Genomic DNA, 24,549 nt, shown 5'->3' with positions numbered 1-24,549 from the left:
GCAGTGCGACACAGTGTACCCCGCTAATAAATCCAACGAAGAAGAAAAAGGCAACACAGTAAACAAAGAGCAATGATGGGAGACATCCAGCATTTCATTCTCTGTGATTGTCATGTGGCTCTTTGATGCAAATGTGATTCTTGGGGAACTGCTGTCCACATCTTGTTTATTCACACGTCCTTTTTGAAAATCTGCAGAAAATCAACCGTTTGCTCTAGCTCAATTCTGTAAATAACTAATAATTCTACACTCTTTACTGCATTAAACAAGCCCTGAATGATCGATATTTGTCCTGTATTTAAATCTAAAGAATTCTTTGAAAATTTGCTTCCATCTTCCTGGTGTCATGTTTCAGCTTGGGGCTGCTCTGCACCAATGAGCAACAGTTTGTGTGTTCAGAGCTTGTAAAAATAAAAATACTTAACTCTTCTTTGATCCAAGACTTGAATTAAGTGTTTTGTACATAGTTCCTCACAGTTTTTAGCCTTTAGCCCTGGATCTCCTGACCTCATAGAAGTATAGAAGTTTATATTGCTGTGAAAATTGAGTCCACATCGAGTAAAAATGTGACAGAAGCAAAAATCGTCCTAAAAATCAAATCAGCTTATCTTTGGTGCAGGACTATGTAGATTTTGTAAAGATAGAACCATAAAACTTTTTTCATGTGTTCCTTATGCATCAGGGTACCTAAAAAATTGTTGTATATATCCCCACCTTATTTGTAAATGTTTTTTAATGTCTTTTAATGTAATTTTAATGTCCTGGAAATCAAATTCTTTATTTTGGGACCTTAAGCAGATATGAGATTAAAATGCAATTAATTAGATTAATTAATTACAAATCCTGTAATTAATTAGATTATTTTTTTTGATCGCCTGACAGCACTAATAATTATACAAATTGGTTTGAATTGGCAGCTATTTTATTTATTTTTTTTTGGCTAATGTCATCATTATTTTCTTATGAAGAATAAATACCTAGATCCACAATGGCCCTCTAAGTCAAATCTATACTGCAGTTTTCACACTTTACTGAAATAACCCAGGTAATCCTGCTGTCTGATATCTCCCCTCAGAGCAAATCAACAAGCTGTGGCATGTTGCTTGTCCTGCAGTCAATAACACTCAGTCTGCCCATCAGGGGATGGCATTAACAGATAAGAAAGACTCTCATTTATGGGAAAATGTGTTTACATAGATTTCCTATGCAATCCATCTATAGCACGAGGTGGAGAGCCTGCCTCTCACATTATCAGCCATGAATCAACTCTCTGTATTGACACATGGAGTGTAGCCTGGTAATCAGCATGTACAGTACAGGCTGTGATTTCTTACTGCTCCTATAAATAAAGATGTTAGTCTGTTACTCTCATACTGTGAGATTGCAGAATGGAGGAGTCACACCTTGCATATTGATTAGACAGTGCTGGATCACCCCAAACACAAGTGAAAATGTACTGCAAAACTACACCACCTTTCCACCTATAAAATAAACAGTATTCTGTGATGTTATGCAGATTATCAGAACTTGAGCTTCTTTGATGTGAGCCATGGGAAAATTAATTTGGGAGGCGCCCTCATGGCAGAAACTCTCTTTAAAGAACAAGCCTCGGAGGAGCGGTTGGTGTAATAAGTGAATTTTTCCTTGCATTTTCACAGGGCTGCAGTGCTGTCCCTCTGTGTGAGGAGCAAAGCCAGCAGAATACCCCTGCCCATATCCCTCAGTGAATAAGAGAGAGGTCAAGAGACTGCCAATGGAAGCTGTCACGCTGGATCTGTAATGAAATGGAGACTCCTATACATATCAAAGATATCCCACACGAGAAGGCACACAGCGCTCAACATGTGATCACACCATTTCTGGTTTCTACAGTGAGCTGAATTTACCAACCCTTGTTTGATCCGGTTTCTAATTAATTCCTTAAGTTCTCGTGTTTATAGCAAGTGAGGGGATGAGGGTATACGGCATGTAAGGAGAGGGGATCCGTCTTTGAAGTGCTGTTCTGCAAATCTCTAGAGGACGACCAAGCCCGAGGCTGGACTCAGGCTGTGGGGAGAGAAGTAACAACCACATTTACACTGCAGGGGCCAAAGCTGGGCCTCATCGTGGTCATGCTGCTGTTTTTTTAACACTCAATTAACTGATGTCTGAAACAAAATGTCCCATCAGAAATGATGTGTCTTCATGTCAAAGGATCATCATCATCATCAACAACAACAAAAAGACTGCGAGGCATTGAACACCTACATCCTCTCCAGCGTTGTTTGCCCCTGCTCAAGATTATAGGCACTTAGCAGAGCTGAAAAACGAGATTCTGCAATCCTCTGAGGTTCAACCCCTCCCTGTGCCTAACTAGCTAATGAACTATCAGCTATCTATCTTCATTCCACCGAGGGCCACTTGTCCTTCCCTGCAGACAGAAGCTACTTCTTGGCAGGTCTTGCTTCAGGGAATCCAAACCTCCTGGCTCTGAAGTAAAGTGTTGCATTCTTCTGAAAGTCATATAAAGGTGAAAAACAGATTTTAGTAATTCTGTTTCTGTTGTTGTACACAGCACTTTTACTATTTGTGAATATGAAACAAGTCTAATCTACAGCTAGGGCAGCCATCTGTGATATCAGAGAAAAATTCAATCAAAGCTTGATTCAGGCAGAGCAAATTACAATGACAGATCATGAATGATAACCATGGACCGGCAGAAACCTGTTGGCCGTTACAGCCATAAATCACAAAACCAAAATTTACACTGTATGTGTGGATTTATGAAATCTTTAAATTTGTGTGTGTGTTTTTTAAATTTCAAGTTATCATATTTCAAGCACTCTTAAGCAAAATTAAGTTCTGCATCAACATTTTAAATTGTTGATTTTTGATAAAGTGAGATCTTTACAAAAAGTTTAATGCTAGCAGATGATACAAAATCTGAGTCTTCAGTTTTATGCTCTCTTGAAACATGATAAATTGTATCACCCCAACCAAATATGATAAATTCTAATAGACAAAAGTAGTTGAGTTTTAGTTTTAGTTGCAAGGTCACAGGATAAGAAGTATCATTGTCCAGTTCTTTGAAATGTAAATACATTTTTTTTTAACCAGCTCTCACTCCTCAGCATGCAGCATTACTATGTAGCATTAGCATGAGCGTACAGTTACAGATACCAGTTAATGTGGATATAGGATTTAACAGTAGATATTTTGACTTTTTAGAGCAACTCACAAACATTACCTTGCTCTTCATTTTAATGATAGACTCTCAAGTTTGAACAGACCACTGCAGAATAACTGCTGCATGTGGGTTGTAATGCACATTGTCACAAACAGCTTAACCCATGTTTTAGCCTTTGGCCCATGCTCTGCTCTGTTTACTGTTTTCTGCTCCTATGTCTAGTTTTTTCTCGACAGCTCAGCTCCAGTGTCCTCCATTGCTGCAAATTTAATACATGGCATCGTTTTCAGCAGAGAAAAACACTGAACACTTTTCTTACCAGGGGTGTAACAAAATACTCCACTTGTGAGCCAATACCAAATACCACATAGGGCTCATGATACAAAGTATTCACAATATGAGATACTCTTTTGGTCACAATATCACAGAAAAGATTCACATTCAAAAAGTCAACAGCTGTAAGTCTAAAAACAGTGAAGTCGTATCTCATGTTCAGACCCCCCAGATTAAACTTGACACCTTCAAACAAATAAACAAACAAACAAAACAAAACAAAACAAAACGAAAAGTACAAGTACATTTGCTTTAGCCCACTTAAGCATCAGCTGATGTAAGGCAGGATAATTGACAGGTAGCGTTTTCTCAAGCTCGGAACAGACATCATATTGAAGCAGGGAAAACACTCTGAAACAGGCGATTAGAGGCTGTATTTTTTTTTTTTAATCAAACCTAACTAATGGTACTTTAAGTTTGTTGTGTTAAGATGGTTGTATGCTTTATTTTGTGATTCTTCAGAATTTATTTTGCTGCATTTTTATTTTGTGAAATTTTGTGCCATAAAATTTTGTTACAGCGCTGCTTCTTAATGCTTAACTTTGTCAGCTGGCCCCATGGTCCCCATGACATCAGCAGGTGATGTCATGGGGACATAGACATACGTAAATCAATTTGGTCCTGTCTGACCAACCAGGAAACTGAGAAACAGCATTTAGAAATAACCTATTTTTGGTGCAGATAATTTCATTATAAGTTGTGGATTACAATTAGGCATATATGTTTACAAATGAGATGTTTTCAGTATCACTTAGTAAGTCCTCACAGTCACTTTAAAGATATTATTTTCTTAACTGTAATTAGATACATTACTGTTGTTAAAAATCAGCTTTCATAAAACCAGGTTTTGATAGGTCATAACATTTAAGGGTGATAGATATCCGATGCTTGCTTAAAGATATTTTATTTTGTCCTGAATGGGAAAAACTGTTTTTCTCACCTGCTAGTATAGGTACTCAAAAATATGTTAAGGATCAACACCAACTAAATTACTTTTGCCACTAGGGACTGAGCACTGATCAAATACATGAATGAGCAAATTCAAGGCCATTCATCCAATACCTGTCAAGTTATTTTACTCTTTGGTGTCCAAGAGTGAGACAACTATAATGAAAGATATCCTGATAGGGTGGCTGATAAGGTTAAAAAACTGGTAATGTATTATTCTAAGAATAAAGTAGTGGTAACTCAAAAATAACCTTTTTATTAACTTTATATGCACACAGTTGTCAGATAATAACACAATGTTTTAAATCTTGGTCATCTTGATTTGAATCATAGCTACAATGGCTCTACTTACCAGTTGTGTTACTTGTAAGACTAGAGCACAAGGTGCAAAAAGTAACAATTGTCTCTTTTCACAGTAGGAATTTAGATTGTGCTGCATGGCGATGATGTAAGAACTGTATGTGATACTGGTGGCTTTAAAGTGGTTAAGTTGTAAGTACACTGTGTCGGAAAACAGCAGTGGACTAGGGAGCAGAAAGGCCAACTTAATGCAGAAAAATGCAGAGTCATAATGACAGAAAAATATTTTTAAGGTCATTGGAATATCTGCATGCACTGGGGACAAACCAGAAATACATGAAGTTTTCTGGATGACTAAAATGATCATATGCTTGAAAAAGAAAATAAAATCTGTTTCTGCAATTTCTGAAAGTTGCAAAAAAAAAATGTTTTATTAACAAAAAAACAAAAACAAAATAATAATAAAAACAATTTAAAAGCAAGTGAAAATTAACAAACAAAAACAAATAAACAAAAGAAAACAAAATAGTAATGTCTTCTCTGCGAAAAAAAAAGAATGATAAAAAATGAATTAAAACAAGCAAAAAATAAAACAAAAATAAATGAGTGCAAGAAAAAACAAGCAAAAAAAATAAAAAATGAAAACAACAACAACAACAAAACTTGTTTTAAAACTCAAACTTTTAACTTTGAACCTTCAAACACAATACAGGATGCTTAAACCAATGAAAAATAGTAAATTTAAGCATGATGCATGTGATATTGTATATGGTGGCTTTTGGAGTGGCAGGTTCTTTATGTTCACAGGTTACATTCTAATATTTATCAGCCTCAAATTCCTTCAGTCAGGATGAAGCATTTTGCATTTAGGTAGGACAGATTTTCTTTACTGTCTGTTTGTTTATATCAACACATGAGCGTGACATAGCTCAGTAAAGCTTTATAGCGTTCAACTGTAAAGTGTTGGAAACACAACCCCATTCTGTTTCCTCTTAACACGAGAAAAGCCCTTTTTACAGCATATAAAAGACTGTACCACTGTGTTGTGGACTTTCTAGTTGTAGGAAGATACTTTGGCACGGAGCATACCATGTTGACGTTCCTAAAATTAATATTACATTTTAGCCGGCTACACAATTGAAATTGTATTTCACGATTAAAAATATGGTAAGTACCTACGATCTGAGTGGCTTTCAGCTCTGACAAGAGACACTGCTCAACTTTTCGGTTGCCCTTTTACTCACACACCTCCCCTCTCTGGCGGTGGTATGCTCCGTACTCTCCAGCTGATCGGCCCAGGATTCCCCGGTGGCTCCGTCCGTCGTTTGGCTTTGACGGCTTCAGTGGGCAAACGTCGATTTAAACTGTTTTAATTCCACGGAGTGAGGGGCCGCTCGTGTCGGCAAAACGCTCGCACTATTGTGAAACTGTCACGGATAATCTGGCCGGGGTATTGACTTTGTACTTGTCAAAGCAAGGGGATCTTCACGCAAATACGAGGCCCTTGGTCCATCCCCGGATTCACCTGCTACGCGGAGAGCCTCACACGGAAGACCGACATGGGGGACACAGGGAGCGAGGGCAGCAAGCCCCCGAGTAACGTGAACGTGATACCCCCGCGCTGCCCGTGTGGTTTCTGGGGGTAAGTCGAAAAAACACTGCTTCCTGCTGTTTTATTTCTCTGAAAATAGCTAACTGAGTCGCTAGCCACTAGCATTAGCAGCTCAAAGAGGGATGAGCTGCTTTTCTTGTTATTACCCCCTCCCCATTGTTTTGTAGCATTAGCTGCTAGCTAACACCAGCTGGCTCGGTAACCGTCTCATGGAGAGGTAGAGAGCTGGGTATGGGTATGGGATAAGCCCTCTGGGTAATGTGACAGGTGTGACAACTTAAATTAACTGGTTAGTTTGACAGTATTAGGCGAAAATACGAAACGGTTTGTACCACAACTCAGACACAGCGGTCGTTGACCATTAACTGGACTGGGGTGAAAACAAGCAACGGTTAGTGTTTATCAGTTCAAATTGGTGTTAAACAGGAAATGCTTGTTGTGGTGACACATTCTGCACACACTGGCAGAGAACAGTTGTACACGTTTTGTTTAGAGCACAGTTAACATCATGGGTAGGCTATGTTTTGTTTTGTCAAACGTATTTAGACACATTTGACTCCACCTTGTTCAGCAAAGTTCTACTGAACCCCAGATAATGTGAGTTTATGATGTTTGCTGTCATGACTCAATGATTTTGAAGTGGGAGGGAGGTGTTTCTCCGGTTGAATTCATATTCAAATTCGAAAACACAGTACTAAAGTTGACTCATTTACATCCCACTCAGATATTAAAAACTTAATATCAAATCACATTGTTTTTTTCAGCTTTATTGTCAAAGTAGCAGTCACATGTAAAGATCCTGACTACAGTTTTACAGTACCTTTCCTGTTAAGTCAAACAAGTTGGCTTTTTTTCTGGAAAAATAGAAAAGTAAAGTTACAGAAATGTGAAATTATAGGGTTTAATTTTAGGAAAGGAAAAACGGTGCTTGTAAAAAGACAAGAAAGGTAGTCGTTACAGCATTACAGAGTCTTTGGATTGGTCTTAGAAGATGTGAGAAATACATAAAAATAGATGACTGATAGATCACAACACCTGTAATTGAACATTAACTATTATACAGGGTTACACTTTAGGAAATGTTTTAGTCCATAAAAGATTCAGTTCAGTTTTTGGACATAAATAGTATGCGAAGATGTAACAGGAAAGTTTTAGCGATGAGGTAGGTCTGAGTGCCATGGCATGAGAAGTATGTATTTCAGCTTTTCAGCTACATGTAAGAGCTCGCAACAGATATCACAGATATTGAAGTGTATTTGGGCAAGACATTGGTCCCCAAGCTGCATAAATTGGGAATAGTTAATACTGAAAGCCTCATAGAGTTGCACTCTCTTACATCTGTGTATGAAAGTGTGTGTGAATGAAAGATGGTGACTTACTGTGTAAAAGCAGTTTGAGTGCTCTCAAGACTAGCAAAGTGCTTGGTCTCCGAACCATTTACTAGTCTGTCTAGTGTCTGAACATCATACAACCACATGGGAACCGGGGCCCTTGTGATATCAGAATTTTAAACTTCTAAACTATATTAAATGATAATGATACAGCAACCAACATTTTAGGTATTGATAGTTGGGCAGTTTCTCTTTTAGTACTACTGTAAACAGAGCTGGTCAAGCAAAAACAGACCAACACTTGACCTACTGTTAACAGAATGGGAAAGCTTAGTAATTATAATTTTACTGTGAAAGAAATACATGTATATAGAAAGAGATCTAAAATAAAGTTGACATATCTAAATCATTATTCATTTGCTCTAAAAATAAATGATGATTTGTCTGCAGAGAGTCTGCTGTCTCACTGCTTTTTATTTTTTTCTTATTTTCTGCACAATCTTGCATCTATCATTCTGCAGTGTTAAGCTTCATCAACAATCAGGTGGTCTAGACTTATACAAAAAAAATATAAAGAGAGACAGCAAGGTCACTGGGTCCATATGTCTGCACCTGATGAAAGCCTAACGTGCCTGGTTCTAAGATGCTGAGAGGACTGTTGCTTGATAGAACATTGTTGTTTGCCGACCTGTGAATCAGAGCACTTAACAATGTGTCAGGGCTTTGTGAGAGCTGCAGGTGTGACAGTGAGCAGAACGCTACAGACACACAAGCAGTGCACAGGATGAAGTATGCAAACAAGTACTGCAGACAGAATCTAGCACCTCTGCACATTTGCACAGATATGGATTCCTTAAAAGGTTCATGAGTATAACTGGTGTGACTGTTTTTTGTCTTTAGCTGTGGTGCTTTCGGATACTATTGAACAGAAAATTACAAGCTGTATCTTAGCTGTGATACATGAAAAGTCGTGAAGTATAAAAAATTTGACAACCCTTAAAGTGATACTCCGGGATGGAACAAGTTGGGTCCTATCACAAGGTGATATCGAAAAAATGTGATATCAGTCTGCATTCACACTTTATTTAGAGAATTTTCAGCGCGTTACTTTTACACAAAAACACAGCTAAATAAGGCTCTAGTTCTCACCGTGTCTCTTCATCCTGGTAGACTACCTGCGTTAATTTATATCTGTCACGCCGCGCGCGGACTGATACACTAAGTGGCGAGCGCCTCGTAGCCAGTTGTGGCTCTGCAGTGGAGGTAGCGCCGTTTTACGACACGATGAGAACTACAGCCTTATTTAGCGGTGTTTTTGTGTGAAAGTAACGCACTGAAAATTCTCTAAATAAAGCGTGAATGCAGAATGATATCTGATTTTTTTGGTGGGAGTCTGTTTATTTGTGTTTTTGGTCAAGTAAAAATTGGTCCCATCTGAATGCATAGGAAACCGTCAGACGAGCAGGGAGGGGGTCTTTGGTGCGAGCGCTCTGGGCTTCTGCGGCACAAAAACACTGCTGTAGGGGTAATTTCTGCCCTAAACCTTGTGATAGGACCCAACTTGTTCCATCCCAGAGTATCACTTTAATGGACAGTAAGTGAGAAGTGGTCTTAGTGTCTGGATCTGAAAGCTAACATTGTATATGAGTGCTTCAAATCAACAAAAAAGCAATTATTTTGGCAAAATTTCCACTCAATTTTCATCTCAGTCAAATGTCCCTGTGAAGAGTTCATGGTCTAAATCCCTGGTTATAGGGCAGTTCATTTAGAGTTAAAGAAATAAACAAATGATGCTGTGATTGGGTATGTTTTGGTAAAAAGCCAATTTTAGTTAGCTTAAATTAGTGTCCCCATTCATATCACAAGTACTCCCCCTAAACACATTGATTGTTCAGGACTTTGATAGACTTACCACTGGAAGCTGATGCTGACCTCTAAGTTTCAGTCTAGAATAAACCAAACTTCTTGTTTGTTTTAGAGTGGTCACTGTCGAAGACCTTTTGCTCGGACATGATTGATTAAGTTTGTCCAGCCCTTGAATCAGATCATCCTGCTTACAGGCATAGTTGTGAATTGTGTATGGAACCTTGAATCACCCATTGGACAGGAGGGCTATTAAATTATGTCATTGGGCTCAGGTTAAAAAACAAGTTCTTGTAGTCGGTTGTTTTGTACGCTGCAGACTTGTCAGAATGATGTATGACGACACTTAAACATACCTCCTTCAGGTCAGGACACTCACTTGTCATGTGTATCTTCCTTACTGTTCAACTTCCACATTCATCTTTCTGCCTCAAACTTAGCTCTGAGGAGACATATTCAGGTGAGCCACACAGGATCCTGATTGGTGCTCTGTGGCTCATGAGCCATAATTGTATCTGACATTTAGAAAGAGATTGATGCTTGTACTTCCTTTTGTGATTTCTCCCTGAGAGCAGAAGTCTTGATTGTCTCAAAGTGGTTTTAGACAAGAAGCACAGAAAAACTCTGCCATTCACTGATTTTTTTATTTTTTATTTTTTTGGGGGGGGATGGTATCAGAGAGAGTTCTCATGAGCATGTAAAAGTTGACCTTTTCTGGAAGGTTGGTCAAACTAAAATTTACAACTTGTCCATTTTTGCAGAGCCCCAGCGTCAGGTTTCTGTTTTTACATGTGCCTCTTTATCATGTACTAACAGATACCTGGCTAGCCTACAATCCACATGTGCACGTGCCACGTTTTTAGTTGTGTTTGCCGGTTACATTCCTTTTCCTTACAGGTGTGGATTGTTTGTGTTGGGTCTTTGTCGTTTGTGTGAATGTGTTGGTGCTGCCCTGAGTCAGGGCTGTGAATTACAACTCAACCTGGACCTGTCTGCTTCACATTGTAGTATACTAGAGGTAGTCAAGTATCTGTAAGTCTATTTGAACAAAACAAGAGATAAACTATGAACTAAGATTACTGTGAGATCACAAATATTCCAAAGTTCAAACGTGACTGTCTCTGTTTCCTATCAACTCATATTACATCCATTTAATCAGCCAACCCTGATAAGAGTTTTTTTTTAATTAGACCATTTATTGAACTTTCATTTTCAAACGGTTTAATTTCTGTTTTCATTTTTAAATTAAAGACTTTTGAAGTTTCTACTAGGGGTGTGCAATATACTGTGTATGACCTGTTGTCTGTTGTCTACTTTGTTGCTGAACATGGGTTTAAGTTTGGTTCGGAAAAGATAAATGTCGCTCAAACAGTGCCAATCTGCAGACTTTATCAGAAAGACTGCACCTCAGTGAAAGTGTTTCACCATCTGCATATTAATCCCTGCTCTGAGTATTAAGAATATGATATATTTAAGTGTAAGAGGTCTACTAAAGCAGTCATTTGCCAAACTAGTGCCTTACTAGAAGAAGGGCAACAAATGGCAACATGAGAAAGAGATCATTTCAAACAGCCGGAATACTCTGAACTAAAGACACACATAGTCTAATCAAAGTATTTTATTCATACAGCTCTGGCTAAATTGTCTTAATTTATCATTACTATTTTTTGTTGCATGCTATTGGCATGATCCCTAAAAGTACTGAGATATATTATTTCTGTCAATGTCCCACACCCCGTGTTGTCATAATTTTCCAATTGCACAAAAATGCAGTGAACTGAAAAAAATACAATATCTGAGCAGAAGAAATCCCAGAATCAATGGTAGCACAAGAGCTTGATCAAACATGGAGACAGCGCAAGTTTTGGGATAAGTGTGTGCCGAGGACGGGATCAGAATCAGGTTTGATTACCAAGGTTTTATCCGTCAGGATGCTGCCGTCCATTTAGCATCACTAACACAGCTCTGTAGTTTTGGCTCCGAGTATTTTGAGTAGGGATGGATACCGAATTAGGTACCTTTATAGGCACCGATGGAATTCTGTCAAAAGTACTGAGTACCAATTCACATAAAATCCAAAGGTACCATGTTTAGTTACCTAAATGCATTCTTATGACTGTGAGGGGGTGGAAGAGTAGGTGATTTTTGATGCTGGACATGAACACAGCATTACAAGGTTATATACTGAAGAATAAATATGTAAAATTAAAAAGAACTTACATTTTATTATTAAACAAATTGATATTTTATACCACAATAACTCACAAAAGTACAGAAAATTGGTACCGTTGAGTACTGATACCGATTGCCAGGTACTGGAAATCGGTATCATATCGTTTTAAATGTGAAGGGTACCCATCCCTAATTTTGAGACTAAGAGCACCATTGTCACCAAATAAAGAGAATGTGAGTCCAAGCTCTTTTTATTTATCAAAGAGCCAGCACTGCTTTTTCAGTTAATGTCACTCAATAACTCACGTCATCTTAGGTTCTGAAGCTCAATATTCTAATTATTTTTGCAAGAGGGAAAATGACATAAAAGCTTAGTCAATTCAAGTTTAGCTTAACAGGCTCCAAGTGGACATTTAAATCATTAATAGACAAGATAAATTATCCATTGCTGCTCTTATACCTTGGTTTGTTTTGAAAGGCCCAAACTGAACCTGTTTACTATGATCCCTGCTCCCCCTCTTTAAAACAGATAAACCAGTGGGTTTTTTTTTCTGTGTATACTTGACTACCACCAGCATGCCTTTCTGAAAGAACTCATCCAGATGTGTAATTTTGTGTGAAGTTTCTCTGTTAAAAGGCTTTTGATTGTATTAAGGAATAAATTTTTAATTTAACTGATGTCCCTCAAAATGAATCACCTAGACGACGAAGCTCTTCTTCCTGTCTGTTCTAATCAGATGTTCTCATTAGTGACAGCAGCAGGCCGTCTATGAAATACTCTGATTGTGTGCGCTCTGTTCAAACATCACCCAACCAAACTAGCACCCACCTTCTTTCCTACATGTTTTTCCTCACCCTTTTTGGTTCCTTAATTAATCAGGGGTTAGATTACCACTGATTTATGAAACCAACGACAGGATATGACTGATTGTTTACCCAGTGTCAGCTTCCTCCTTGGCCATGTCTCATGATGAGCTCCCTCCTCTATCCTCATCTCAGTCTTCCTCCCCTCTCTTTTAATCCTCTCCAGCACACAGCAGCAGAGTGACAGTCACTCCTCAGGTTGACTGCGGCTGACCGTACATTTAGAAATGAGGACAAAGGTGTGCAATGAGGCACCCAAAATAAATAGAATGTGACTGATAGCAGCGACCGTCACGCTCGATGAGCAGACAGTAAGGGCGAAAGCAGGAGAGGATATGAGAGGAGCCCTCTCAGAGGAAAGCTAGAGCCATCTGTTCTAAAAGAGTTGTGCCACAGAAATCAGTGAGGCTTCAGTGATTGTACCCAAAACACGGTTATCTTACATCAAAGATCTCCATCTATGACTAGGAAGGAGAAAGTATTTGGAGGTTAAGGAGTGTAATGAGGTCTTTAATTTTTTTTTACTGAGTTTCCCCTGCTCTGGTAGCTTTGTTGTGCTTTCACATTGGACAGTGGCCTCATACTCTGTATTTGTTGAACATGGCAAAAGTTTAGACTTTACTGCCCCTTCTTTGGCCATAGTTACAGCTCATGTGAGGAGTTTCTAACCAAAAACTGGATTGAAATGAACAACATGAAGGACAAGCTCAATCACATAGTTACAGTTATTCTAGACACTTGCCACTTCTGCCATAAGGTAGGTGTCTGATAACCTTGCAGAGCAGACGGACCTGCCTGATTCAGTTTCTGAACTCCTGCAGGTCCATCTTGCCAGGCTCCAATGACCAACGATTTCACTCGGCTAAATTCTGACCAGCCCAATCAGGGAAGAGAGGCGGGAGCTGTGGGAGCAGACGTGACGTCAGCAGACTTTCTTATTTGTCAATGTTCCTTTGATTCTTAAGTTAAATTTATAAAAACGGAAGCTGTCATCTAACGCCTTTTTCACAGCTGTTTCTTGTGATTCAGTAGTTGTTCATCTATTGTTTCTTAGAAGCATCGGCTCACATAAGCTACGTCATACCGTGGCTTGATGTGGATTGGTCCGTGGTGAGTGTGTTAATCAGAACGGTCGTCCAATCACCAGCTGCAGATTTTTTTTTAAAGTCCCACCCCTGAAAACAAAATCGGAAGAGCTGCTACCCAGATGGACTAGTGAAATATTTCCGTGGCGGTTATATGAAAATGTTCATCTGGTGTGTCAGGTTGTCCTTTGTTTCTTTCTTTTCTCGTTTCTTTTTTCTATTTGACTTCGTTTTGGTTTTGTTTTGTTTTGTTTTTAATCCTCTGTGAGGCACTTTGTGTTGCTAAATTGCAGGAAAAGTGCCATATAAATCAAATAAAGTTAAAGTTAAAGGTGTTTGATGAGATAAAGAAAATGTCTTTTGTACATTTACCACTGAAAAAATTTCCACTGAGTGATACGTTTTAATATAAAAGAAAACAGTGGTTGTGGGGCACCGGTATGGCCTAGTTCAGTGCTGAAACCTCCAGTGATGTACCCCTGTGAAATGTTTTTTTTTTTTCTGGCCAAGTACCCTCTAACAAGCAGAAAGCAGTTCTGGTCAGAATAAAATACGTAAAACAAAGCGCTGTACTGTTAGTGCCTGTTGGCTAAAGTATTTAGTTTTATAAACTTAGTCATGAAATTAACTTGGATTGGTTGGAGGGTAATGGTTGCTATTTTTTAAATATACATTTTGAATGGTCTATACTCCCTGGAATGCCCTCAGGTACCTCCAGGGGTACACATACCCCCATTTGAGAACCACTGGCTTAGTTGGTCCTGGAGTGAGCAAGTGGCCCAGGCAACCTGCGGCCCTTTCCAGCATTTCACTCCCCACTCTCACCGTGTGTCCAGCTCTATCCACTGTCCAGTCCTCTCTAAACAAAGGCATGCAAATCCAGAGAAAACAGCTTTAAAAAACTAGAAAATACAACGTACTGTATAGGATCAGCAATCTGGTAAAGATTTACCACCATGTTCACAGGGGGCACCAAAATCTACATGAATTGATAGTTCCTCACAGTAGCCTTAAAGCTTCTCTGTGAATTTTCTGGCTGGTTCTGAAGCAGTCTGGAATTATAAGTAATGCCTCTCTGTGAAGCACAAAAACAAACAAGACTGTCACAAATAACCTTTTTTTAATTGTGAAATTTTTAATGATTTCAGATACTACCACTGTGTTGGTCAAAAGTAGTGTGTCTGCAGGCTGCAGGAGAATGGACCACAGTATACAAATCCAAATCAAACTGAACTGAAAACAAGATGTCAGAACAAGAAGTTACTGACTGGCGTAAAACCTGGAAGTTGATGTGAAAATGTCGGATTGCCCTCCAGACAGGTGTACAACTATCTTCAACTCAGATAGTAATAAAATGATGTTTAACTGTTGAACGAGTTACTGGCTTTGTTTTGTTGGAAAAATAAAGTTGTCTGAGTAAAGTATCTGCAAGAACATAATTCTTAAATTCTACCATTTGAAAAGTAGTTCAAGGCGCTATGATTGATGCTGTCAAACTAGATGGTGTAACTACTGGGCTAAAATAGTTGGGAAAACAAAAACAAAACTTGGAGGCTGTAAAAATGATTAATTTTGACAGTTTTCTTTACTTTCTTTGTTGGTATGAATTGATATTGTAATTTGATTATATGTGTGCATAACTGGGCTCTTAAAGCTGGCCGCATATGGACACTGAAAGAACTGAAATTTTTTGCATTTGCATTTTTTGGCTTTGGCACTAGCATCAAGATCAGCCTCATTTTACAGTCTAGTGAAACAAAGAGGTTGTACCAGAGGTCTCTTTGTGTGCTTGTTTACTAGAACAACGAGACTCATTTGGTCAAATATCAATATTGAAGAATGCCCTTTTACACACTTGGAAAATATGTCATATAATAAGTGATATTACATCATAGAAAGTTATGTCTTTACTTTCACTGCTGGATGAAGATTTGATGCAGTTTTCCATCAGAAAATCAAAATTTCATTTTAATGTAAGAGTTGAAAGACATACAGGAGAGTCACAACCAAGTTGAGATACTTTTCTTGCTGCTCCTCCGCTCATTAGACCTTGACATCTCATATCATGGCAGCTTTGGTTGGGATAAATAATTAAAGACTTTTTTTTTTACTCCACCAAGACCTCCAGTGAGAAATACATCCTCAGGCTGGAACTTTCACTGTTTGATTAACACATTTGCTTCCCCTGTCTGCTCTTCTCCTCAGGTCCAGCAAGACTATGAATCTCTGCTCAAAATGTTTTGCAGGTGAGTTCCTGTTTGGTCCACTGATCTCCTGTCCAAAATGGAGCTCTGAGGGTTTTTGATGTTTTCTGTGTTGTAGTGTTGTACGTGTTCTGAAAAGGCCTTCAAGTGACAAAAAGTGAACAAACAAGTCTCAGAGAATCTCGGGTGTACTGTGTAGTGTTTGCTCCGCAGAGAGTTTGAACTAGTTTAAGGACAGGGCATTTCAAACTGTATTTATCTATTTTCTCAACAGTAACTTTTTCAACCTTTTCTCTATATCCTGCTTGAGATTGACTTACAGTATTATTAAATGGTTTTTATTTGTCAACAATGAAGCAGTTCCTGTTTCTCTTTCACAAATGAATTGATTTTTTTTGTCCAGCTCAATACTTTTGATGAACCTACTTTAGTTCAAGTCTATCTCAAAAGTGATGGTTAATTGTTTTATTGAATCACTGCTTGGCATATGATTTGAAAATAAAATCAGTTAACTTAAAAGTTCAACAGAACTGAACTAAGGCACCTGAGTTAAATTGTTGGTGTGTCTGTGCTTTTTCCTTCTTTTGTCTGAGCTAGTGATCTCATATTCCAGATTTTCTTTCACAAACATACTCATATGATCCCCTGTTTACCTTTTTTTATTTAACAGATATTCAGAAGAAACAGTCGGATGATGATTGTGCTCCAAAAGCCTCTACAAGCTCCAGCAGCAGCCAAAAAGACATCTTCTGTAACGAAACAAGCAGCAGCATCAGTCAGTCCCTAATATCGATGCCCGACACATCAGAAGAGCCTTCGCCAGGAGAGGAGGGAGTGACATCTCTACCTACTCAGGACGGTAAGACATCAGTGGATCGGTAAGAATGGTATCATTTTTCTCTTTAGGGCCACACCTTGTTCATAATCTCTGTGAATTAAGAACTGTGTTTTGAGATATGTGTGGTCAAAACTTCTACAGTGTTGTGTTTTTGCCCAGGACATGTGTCTGCAGAATACTTTCACTAGTTTTGTGCCAACTGAAGCAGCTGCTGTGCCCCTGTCCTGGCTATATTTGTCCTCATGGCACAGATAGCAAGAATAATAGCAAAGGGTATCCATTCAGAAGTGAAGGTTTTAAGAGGACACCTACAACTGCCAGGGCATTGGTCATGGCTGTACAGTGACAAGGTTATTTGTGGAGGCTGATCCAGGACAGAACAATAAAGTAGCAACCAAATGCACACACCATTCCCACTCTGTGGTTCTCTGTGGTTTGTGGCCTGCTTGTGGTTTAAGGTTTGAATCCAGGACAGAGAGCTGAATCTAGTTGCATTACCTTAGCATATTAAACCATAGCTAGGATTATTTTTAAACAAACATTTATCCCCATTAAGAAAGGAAAAGAGAAGGCACCCTGTTCCAACTTAGTGAGCATATAAAGGAATATTTTAACCATTGAATTTCTTAGTGTTGCTAACTTTAACTGACTTCACAAAGAAAGTCAAGTTCACAAGACATACTTTTTTTTAACCCACTGCAGTCAGCTGTACCTTGGCTAGCTGCAGTCTGCACACATACACTTCACTTTATCCATACCACTAAACTTAGTCTCTGTGAAGACAAATAGAGCTTACCGGAGAGGAAGGATGTAGCTCACTCCAGTCAGTCTTTGTTTGTTCTGCACCATGTAGAAAAAGGCTGAGCAGAATCTGAGCTACCAGCAGAAAAATCACGACTCTGTCAGTATTATAAACACAGTTCCTTTTCTTCCAGTTGCAGTTTGCCTATTTTGTGCACATGCTTTATAAATGCTGTTAATAAGTCTCATGCCCTCTCCTTTCTCTAATCTCATCTTTGTTCTGTCTTCTTTGTTCTACCTTTGCATCTCTCTTTCAGAAGTATCCAGCACAGACACAGTCTTCAGTTCACTCTCCACTCCCACAAAACGCTCCTTTGAATCAGGTACGCCTCAGCCTTACCGTTACAGTGTCCATTATTGGGTTTTGCACTGTGCTCTTGTCATGTCCACTTTAAGCATCAGAGTAAAGGACCTAGAAGCATTAACGACTCAAGATTGATCCAAAGTGGCTGGGTTAATTGTACATCCAGTAAAACAGCAGAGGGTGGAATACTTGGGGTGTTTCTTGCAGAGGGTGCAAAGGCAAAGCCAGTGAAGTGGATACTTGAGCACACTACTTTTTCTTAACAGTGTACGCATTAAAGAATGTTTAGACTACACAACAAAGAGCATCATAAACAAGCATGTTTCTAGCATAAACAAATCCCAATCATGTGTTTTTGAACAAACTCCATAAAGGATTAAGAGAATATTTACTTAAAAAAGGTTTAAAATGTAGATATCAAGTTTCCAGTGTGTTTCTCCCCCTTTTTTTGCCACACTAGCTTGTTGACACTGTCTGCTGCACTCACATCTGTCAACTAAAGCCTGCTGCAGAGTAGGTCAGGCTCAGAGATGGTGTGTGAACATGTTGATCTCATGTTTAATGCAGCTGGCTCATGTGAGCACACATGTACTGGAAAGCCTCATTTTAACTGTGTGCACAAGCTGCGTGAAGTTTCACTTAATAGTCCCTATAAATGACACCACATGAAATGTAACTCTAAACCATGAGACACTTCGGCTCTGCAGGTCTTTACATATTTACCTTCTTAAATTATGGTGTATTTCTCTGTATTGTTGACTCACATTTGATTTAGATGCACCAGCATGTGTAAACTGGCCCTTTAGATTTACCAGGATAACAAAAGGCAAGCAAGGATGCAACATTTTTCCACAACAGGCACCTCCACATGTAGAGACACATACACTTTCACATATATAGAGATCGATGCGGCAGGCTGGGGGGATCTGGCTGCTCAGCCTGGCCTAGTTCTCAGAGATTTATTGAGCGCTGATCAGCATTCGGCCAGGCCTGGAAAAAGTCTGCAGGATTGATGAGAAAAGCTGAGTTAAAATTCCAGGCGGCCACTGAAACCGGCTACATAGTCCTCCCGTGGCAGGTGCTGGGTTGGATGTAGTCTAATGCAGGAGAACCATTTATCTCTAAAGCATGTATTTTGTAGAGGAGGTGTTTTTATTCTAGCAGGCAATCATCAGTTGCAGACACTTGATGTTACTGTATATAAAAGGAAAGTTGTTTATCTGGATGTTTTCTCTTAAATTTCTTGTGAAAGCTGCAGTGGCAGACTGTAAGGGTGAATGCTTGTGCATTATTTATTTATTATTCATTTAAACCTGATATTTAATGTAAATTAAATCCTGAAAGAACATCACCCAACTGACAAGGTTAATTTGCAACAGTCCAGTACCATGACGGGATTTTAAAGGGACATTCTAATAAGGTAGAGTCTTAAAGATGGGAACAGGGTCACACCTCTTCGAGAGACTTTGTGAGCCAATTGTAAAAAAGAAAGTCAGAATTAAGTTCCTCAGCTGGAGATCAGGAAGAATATGGGGGGTTTACCATCTACTGTACAAAATGTGATTTACATCAGGAATTACCCAAAGTGATACCCCAAGTCAGGTGTGCGAGCTGCTGCTAGGAGGTGCACAACGTTAGTGTAATGGCCGTTGAGCACCATTATTTATTGATAATGTATCAATAAATGAATAAAACATAATTAAATTAATAATTTAATCACCTTTTAATGGGGGTTAATATTCTAAATATTTGAACAAATTTTGTTACATAGTGCATAGCAATGACTGCTATTCATCGCTTGGCGACTATACTTGACTTTCAGATATTATTGTCATTATTATACTGTTACTTTCTGTCATTCTCCCATCTGTTTCTAATGTGAGAGACCATTAGGACCATTATTGTGCATTCTGTTCTGCGTTAACTAGGGCTGAACAATTAATCGAAATTAAACCGACATTGCAATGTAATAGAATGCAATTTTCAAATCGCAAAGGCTGCAATTTAAAAAACAAAACAAAAATTAAAGTGCATTTACTTTAGTTTGTGTTTTTTTACTGATTTAACAATATTTAAATTTATGTTCACACAGTGTTTTTTTTTTCATTTTATAAAAAAGTGCATTCCACGTGTTGACATATTTCAGCGGTTGAGCCAGAGATTTGGTCTTATTTACATTTTTGCACTGTATTTAATGTGAGATCCATAGATGAAAGGATTCATATTTATTTTTTATATTATTGTTCATAACAGGCCTGTTGTTCTGCAGTGCTTTGTTCCTTTTTCTGATTTTATTTAAGGTAATTAATGATAATTTTATTACAGGTCTATAAGGCCTAAAGTTTAATCAATCAGTTAATATTCTACTGTGATTGTAATAGTTAAATAAAGGTATATGTTATTTGTAAACATGACATGTAGGCCTGGCAACCAGGAAAAAATGGTTTGTATGTTACACTATCCTTTGTTGTGTTGGTCATACTATAGAACAGTTTATTGCTTGTGTTAAGTGAATAATGTAGAAGATAAACACAACCCCTCAAACAATTGCATGCTACATTGCAATCGCAATAGTGGTAAAAAAAAAAAATCACAATTAGATTATTTTTCAAAATCGTTCAGCCCTAGTGTTAACAGTAGCTGATTTTATTAAACTTGATATGTGGCTATAAAGATTACGCCTTTTCTTTTTTTATGCTTGAGGCACTGGGGGTGCGTCAGCTAAGTCGGGTGGTAAAGGGGGACACGCAGCCTGAAAAGTTTGGGAACCACTGATTTAGATAATCTGGAGAAATCTCTGCACTTAAGGGACAAATCTACAAAAACCAGTACTGGGTGGCACTGGCTGAGGCCGCACTGTAGTGAAATCAGACGTCCAAATTTAAAGTTACTCAGAGCATTGACAGGGTCCAAGAACTTATAATTTTGTGGAAGGAAAAAAAGTTAAAACTAAATTAATGTTGGACTTTGTTTTGTTACCGTGGCCTTTTTCTCCTTTTCATTCGTGTGCATCTGCGTGTACTTTTGTTTTTCTCAGCCTCGGAATCGGAGAGCGATGTTTCACCCGAAAAGAGAGCGAGAGTCGGCGAGATGCCAGAGGGTGAGGAGTCTTCATCATCCTCGTCATTGTCTGCGTCATCATCATCGTCCTCGTCTCGCAGCGGCTCTAAACAGCGGAGCCGCAAACGCTGCCATCGCTGCCAAACCAAACTGGAGCTGGTTCAGCAAGAGCTGGGTTCCTGTCGCTGTGGTAGGATTACATAACTCTATGCACATGACCACACTTTGAACACGTATATTTAACCCCATGGAGATCTCTGTTTATAATCACATACTGGCAGTTCAAGACCACAGGGACAAGCAGAGCGGAATAAATAGCTTCATAGCGATTTATATTGGCCTCATATACACGTCTGTTGACTCAGAGATAGTTTGTTGAATCCAGAGTAAGAGGATGCACTTACTTTCTGTGCATGTGTTTGTGTGTTGACGGAAAAGTCGATGACCAGAGTGCTTTTGCAAGCCTTGGGGGACCATTTCAGAAAGCCTGAATGTTTCACATTGCACATAAAACATAAGCCAATTACCACAAACACTAATGCAGTTTAAACCAATACTTGGCTTACTAATCAACTTGTTTGCATACAAATTAAAGTACTTAAAAAGTCACAGCTCTTCACTGCTTAAAGACCATCTGCTTAAACCCACGCAATAATTTCTAAATTGGAAATTGACTTGCCTTTTTTTCCCCCACCAGGCGCTGCTTAAAGCAGGGGCCATCCATCCTTAATAGTCCAATGCTCACCATGAAAACATGCCTTTTTTTTACAGACTGAGGGGGAAATGGTGGCAATTACAGTGATTTCTGACTATTGCAGTAATTGCAGTTTTCTTTCCTAATGGTTCTGCAGAATGTCTCACAGTGTAAGCCAAGGAGGTCTGATAATGACTTGAAAGCATGATGATTTTCACGTTGTAAATGGAGGAGAAAAGATGGCTCTGGCGAGTATCAGATCTAATGTTGTCACAATTCTGCTTCACAAAGCCGGTAAAATTGATCTGACGAGTTGTAAGTATAACAGTTAAGGCTCGATGGCTGGAACAGCAAATTATATCAGACAGGCTCTCCTTCCTACTGTTTGTAGTATCAGATTTTTTTAAGTCAGAGGTGTAAAGTAGTAGCAAAAATAGGGCGACAAGTAAAGATACAATGTTGCAATTATGTTAAGAATCTGGCTATGCATTTCTTTTTATTGTTGGCATATTTATAAACTTTGAATTATGAAAAAAAAATTCTGCCCAGCAGCATGAGTCAAAAGTAGTGAGCAAACAATGAGTGTGCTGCTGTGGGAGACATGAAACTCATCTTTTAAGTTGATTTTGACACAGTAACTAGTCACGCTTGCAAGGATTTCATTACACTTTGTGTGTGATCATGCGTCTCTCTCTGATTACCTTGTCTTAAATAAAGGTACACTTATTTCATCTAGGAGAAACTGAAGAATGTAGCTGAAGAAGGAGCTTGAATTTTGACCAAAGCCTGGTAGTAACTGAAGATGAAAAGACCTCCTCCTGTACTCTGCTTCTAGTGCATTAATTTTTTGAAACTTTTAGAATTCATCCACTAAAAACCAGCAGTTAGCGTTGTAAATTGATGATTGGGTCTTAAGGTGGGAATGACTTCCTTTTTTCCCTCTTTTTTTTTTTAAAAGGTCTTAAAAACACACATTCACTGGCTATATATAAAGCTGTGTTTCCACCAAGCAGACCGGTTCGGTCCGTCTCAGTACGGTGCGCTTTTTGCGGCGTTTCCACTGACTTATCCCGGGACAGATTCCTGAAAACCAAGACGAGCTGGTCTACTTTTTTGGGACCCTCTCCTTGTTTTTTTTTTAAACTGCTACGGCGTTGCACTATTGTTTAACAGCTGCGGCTTCCGGCATCCGCTTACGAGAGGGCATAGTTTGCTGTGGAAACCCAAACGGGATCAGGCTTTACTGTACCAAACTGAGCCAAACCGTACTGAACCGACCCGGACTGCTTGGTGGAATCGTGGCTTAAGTTTTGGTCAAATTGTAAGATTTGTGTTAATCTTAAAGCCAATGTAAGGGGTTTTTAGCTGAAAATCAAATAGGGGAAGTAATACTGATGCCTCCACACGTCCCATAAAGGAAAAGGGACCATCAGGGAGTTGATCGATCATTTCTTTGCAGTTATCTGAGCTACACAGTGATGCTGTGGCTGGTGCTGTCGCCTCACAACAGAAAAGGCTGCTGGCTTGAATCTCTGTATCTCTTGTGTCTGAATATCAGCCGGTGTTAGACTAGCAACCTGCCTAGGAGGTATCCTGCCTTTTGGTCAGTGACAGCTGGAATAGGCTCCTACCTCTTCTGGGACCCTATATGCATTATACATAATAAAGGGTGTATTGATTTATTTTTGTCGCTAATTTTTGATGGATGAAAAATACCAAACTTTTGGTAACAAGGGGAGCTGAAACACATTTCAAAGTTTCTCACAGGAGCTTTCGCACAGTATTTTAGCTAACCTCTTGGTTTGCACAGTGTGCTACGTCCTGTGTGAGATTTTATGTCAGTAGGTAAATCATGGGATTTCTGCAGCCGCCTCGTCTTCTTGATTTTTGACCAATGTCTCAACAGCTCATCTCTTTAAAAGATTTAAATGTTACACAACTTCCTCCCTTCCACTCCATTCATGAGCACTGTAATCACTGAGGTTTTAATTGCATGGCAACCAGCTGTCAAACTGGGCTTTTAATCACCACTCATTGGAAGCCAGAAGTGTTATTATGTGTATTAATGATGGAATTTAAGAAGATGAGAGCTAACGAGCTTCTCTGAGCTTATCGAGCCTCCTACAGTGGCAGGGCCTTTTGTTGAGGGTGCTACAGCGCAGACAGAGAGTCAATGAGAGGGATGAGGGTTGTCTGCTTTGGTTGAATGGAGTCAAAAGAGGGAGCTGCCTGCTCCAGCTGAATCTTCTCTGCTAACAAGACATTTTACAAAGGCAGGGCTGCAAAGCAATAAATATTATGTTGTGTGCATTTTAGATGTTTACTAATGGAGGTAGAGATCTCAGGTGCTAGAAAAGTGAGTCGCTTTTAGATGACTCTTTGGTTAACCAATGTTACAATGTTTGTTAGAATTAGTGTTTCTGTACATTCTTTATCATCTGTATTTTTCTGTAGAAGACTGTAGAGTTACTTTAACCAAACTTTGCTCCCTCTCTGTCTCTCCACACTCCAGGTTATGTCTTCTGTATGCTCCACCGGCTCCCAGAGCAGCACGACTGTCTGTTTGACCACCTGGGCCGCGGCCGCCAGGAGGCCGTCCTAAAGATGGTCAAGCTCGACCGCAAGGTGGGCCGTTCGTGCCAGCGCATCGGGGAAGAGTGCTCCTGAGCTGCTGTTCCCTGAACAGAATCTCAATGATCAGTCGGTGTCTTAGTGCTTACAGGGATTTGATATTTTTTCCTCCCCCACTTGTTTTTGTTTTTCAAGAACTTTGCAGGTTTTTTGGATACAAGCCCTACATAAACAATTTCTGTTCCCGTTTCTCTTATCCTGGTTGTTTTCTGCCACCGTTGGCTTGATCAGATCCCTGCTGCTAGGATGCCTTTTGGAAAACCCCAACCAGGAATGAAAGGACAATAAAGAGCAAAAGAAATACACAATTTCTTCACTTTTTTGCCACCTCCTGACTATACAA

At 39.1% G+C, this 24,549-nt stretch overlaps 1 protein-coding gene across 3 annotated transcripts; it reads left to right on the top strand.

Annotated features, from left to right (window-relative positions):
- Positions 1-6,005: 6,005 nt before the first annotated feature.
- LOC141787742 (AN1-type zinc finger protein 3 homolog) lies at positions 6,006-24,332 on the top strand. 3 transcript variants are annotated; one of them, XM_074666394.1, is made up of 6 exons: positions 6,006-6,389; positions 15,880-15,920; positions 16,549-16,737; positions 17,778-17,840; positions 20,859-21,071; positions 24,088-24,332. In XM_074666394.1, the coding sequence occupies exons 1-6, from the start codon at positions 6,307-6,309 to the stop codon at positions 24,240-24,242; spliced, it is 744 nt and encodes a 247-aa protein (XP_074522495.1). In that variant the 5' UTR covers positions 6,006-6,306; the 3' UTR covers positions 24,243-24,332. The 3 variants fall into 3 exon arrangements, with proteins under 3 accessions (XP_074522495.1, XP_074522494.1, XP_074522496.1); XM_074666393.1 differs by having other exon boundaries at positions 6,009-6,389; positions 17,775-17,840; XM_074666395.1 differs by lacking the exon at positions 6,006-6,389 and adding an exon at positions 6,675-6,750 and having other exon boundaries at positions 17,775-17,840.
- Positions 24,333-24,549: the final 217 nt, after the last annotated feature.

Source organism: Halichoeres trimaculatus, unplaced genomic scaffold (assembly GCF_033239565.1).
Source record: "Halichoeres trimaculatus isolate MK-OKI-2021-1 unplaced genomic scaffold, fHalTri1.1 fHalTri1_scaffold_3, whole genome shotgun sequence".
NCBI classification, from domain to species: domain Eukaryota; kingdom Metazoa; phylum Chordata; class Actinopteri; order Labriformes; family Labridae; genus Halichoeres; species Halichoeres trimaculatus.
This window is presented reverse-complemented; position numbering and strand designations above follow the sequence as displayed.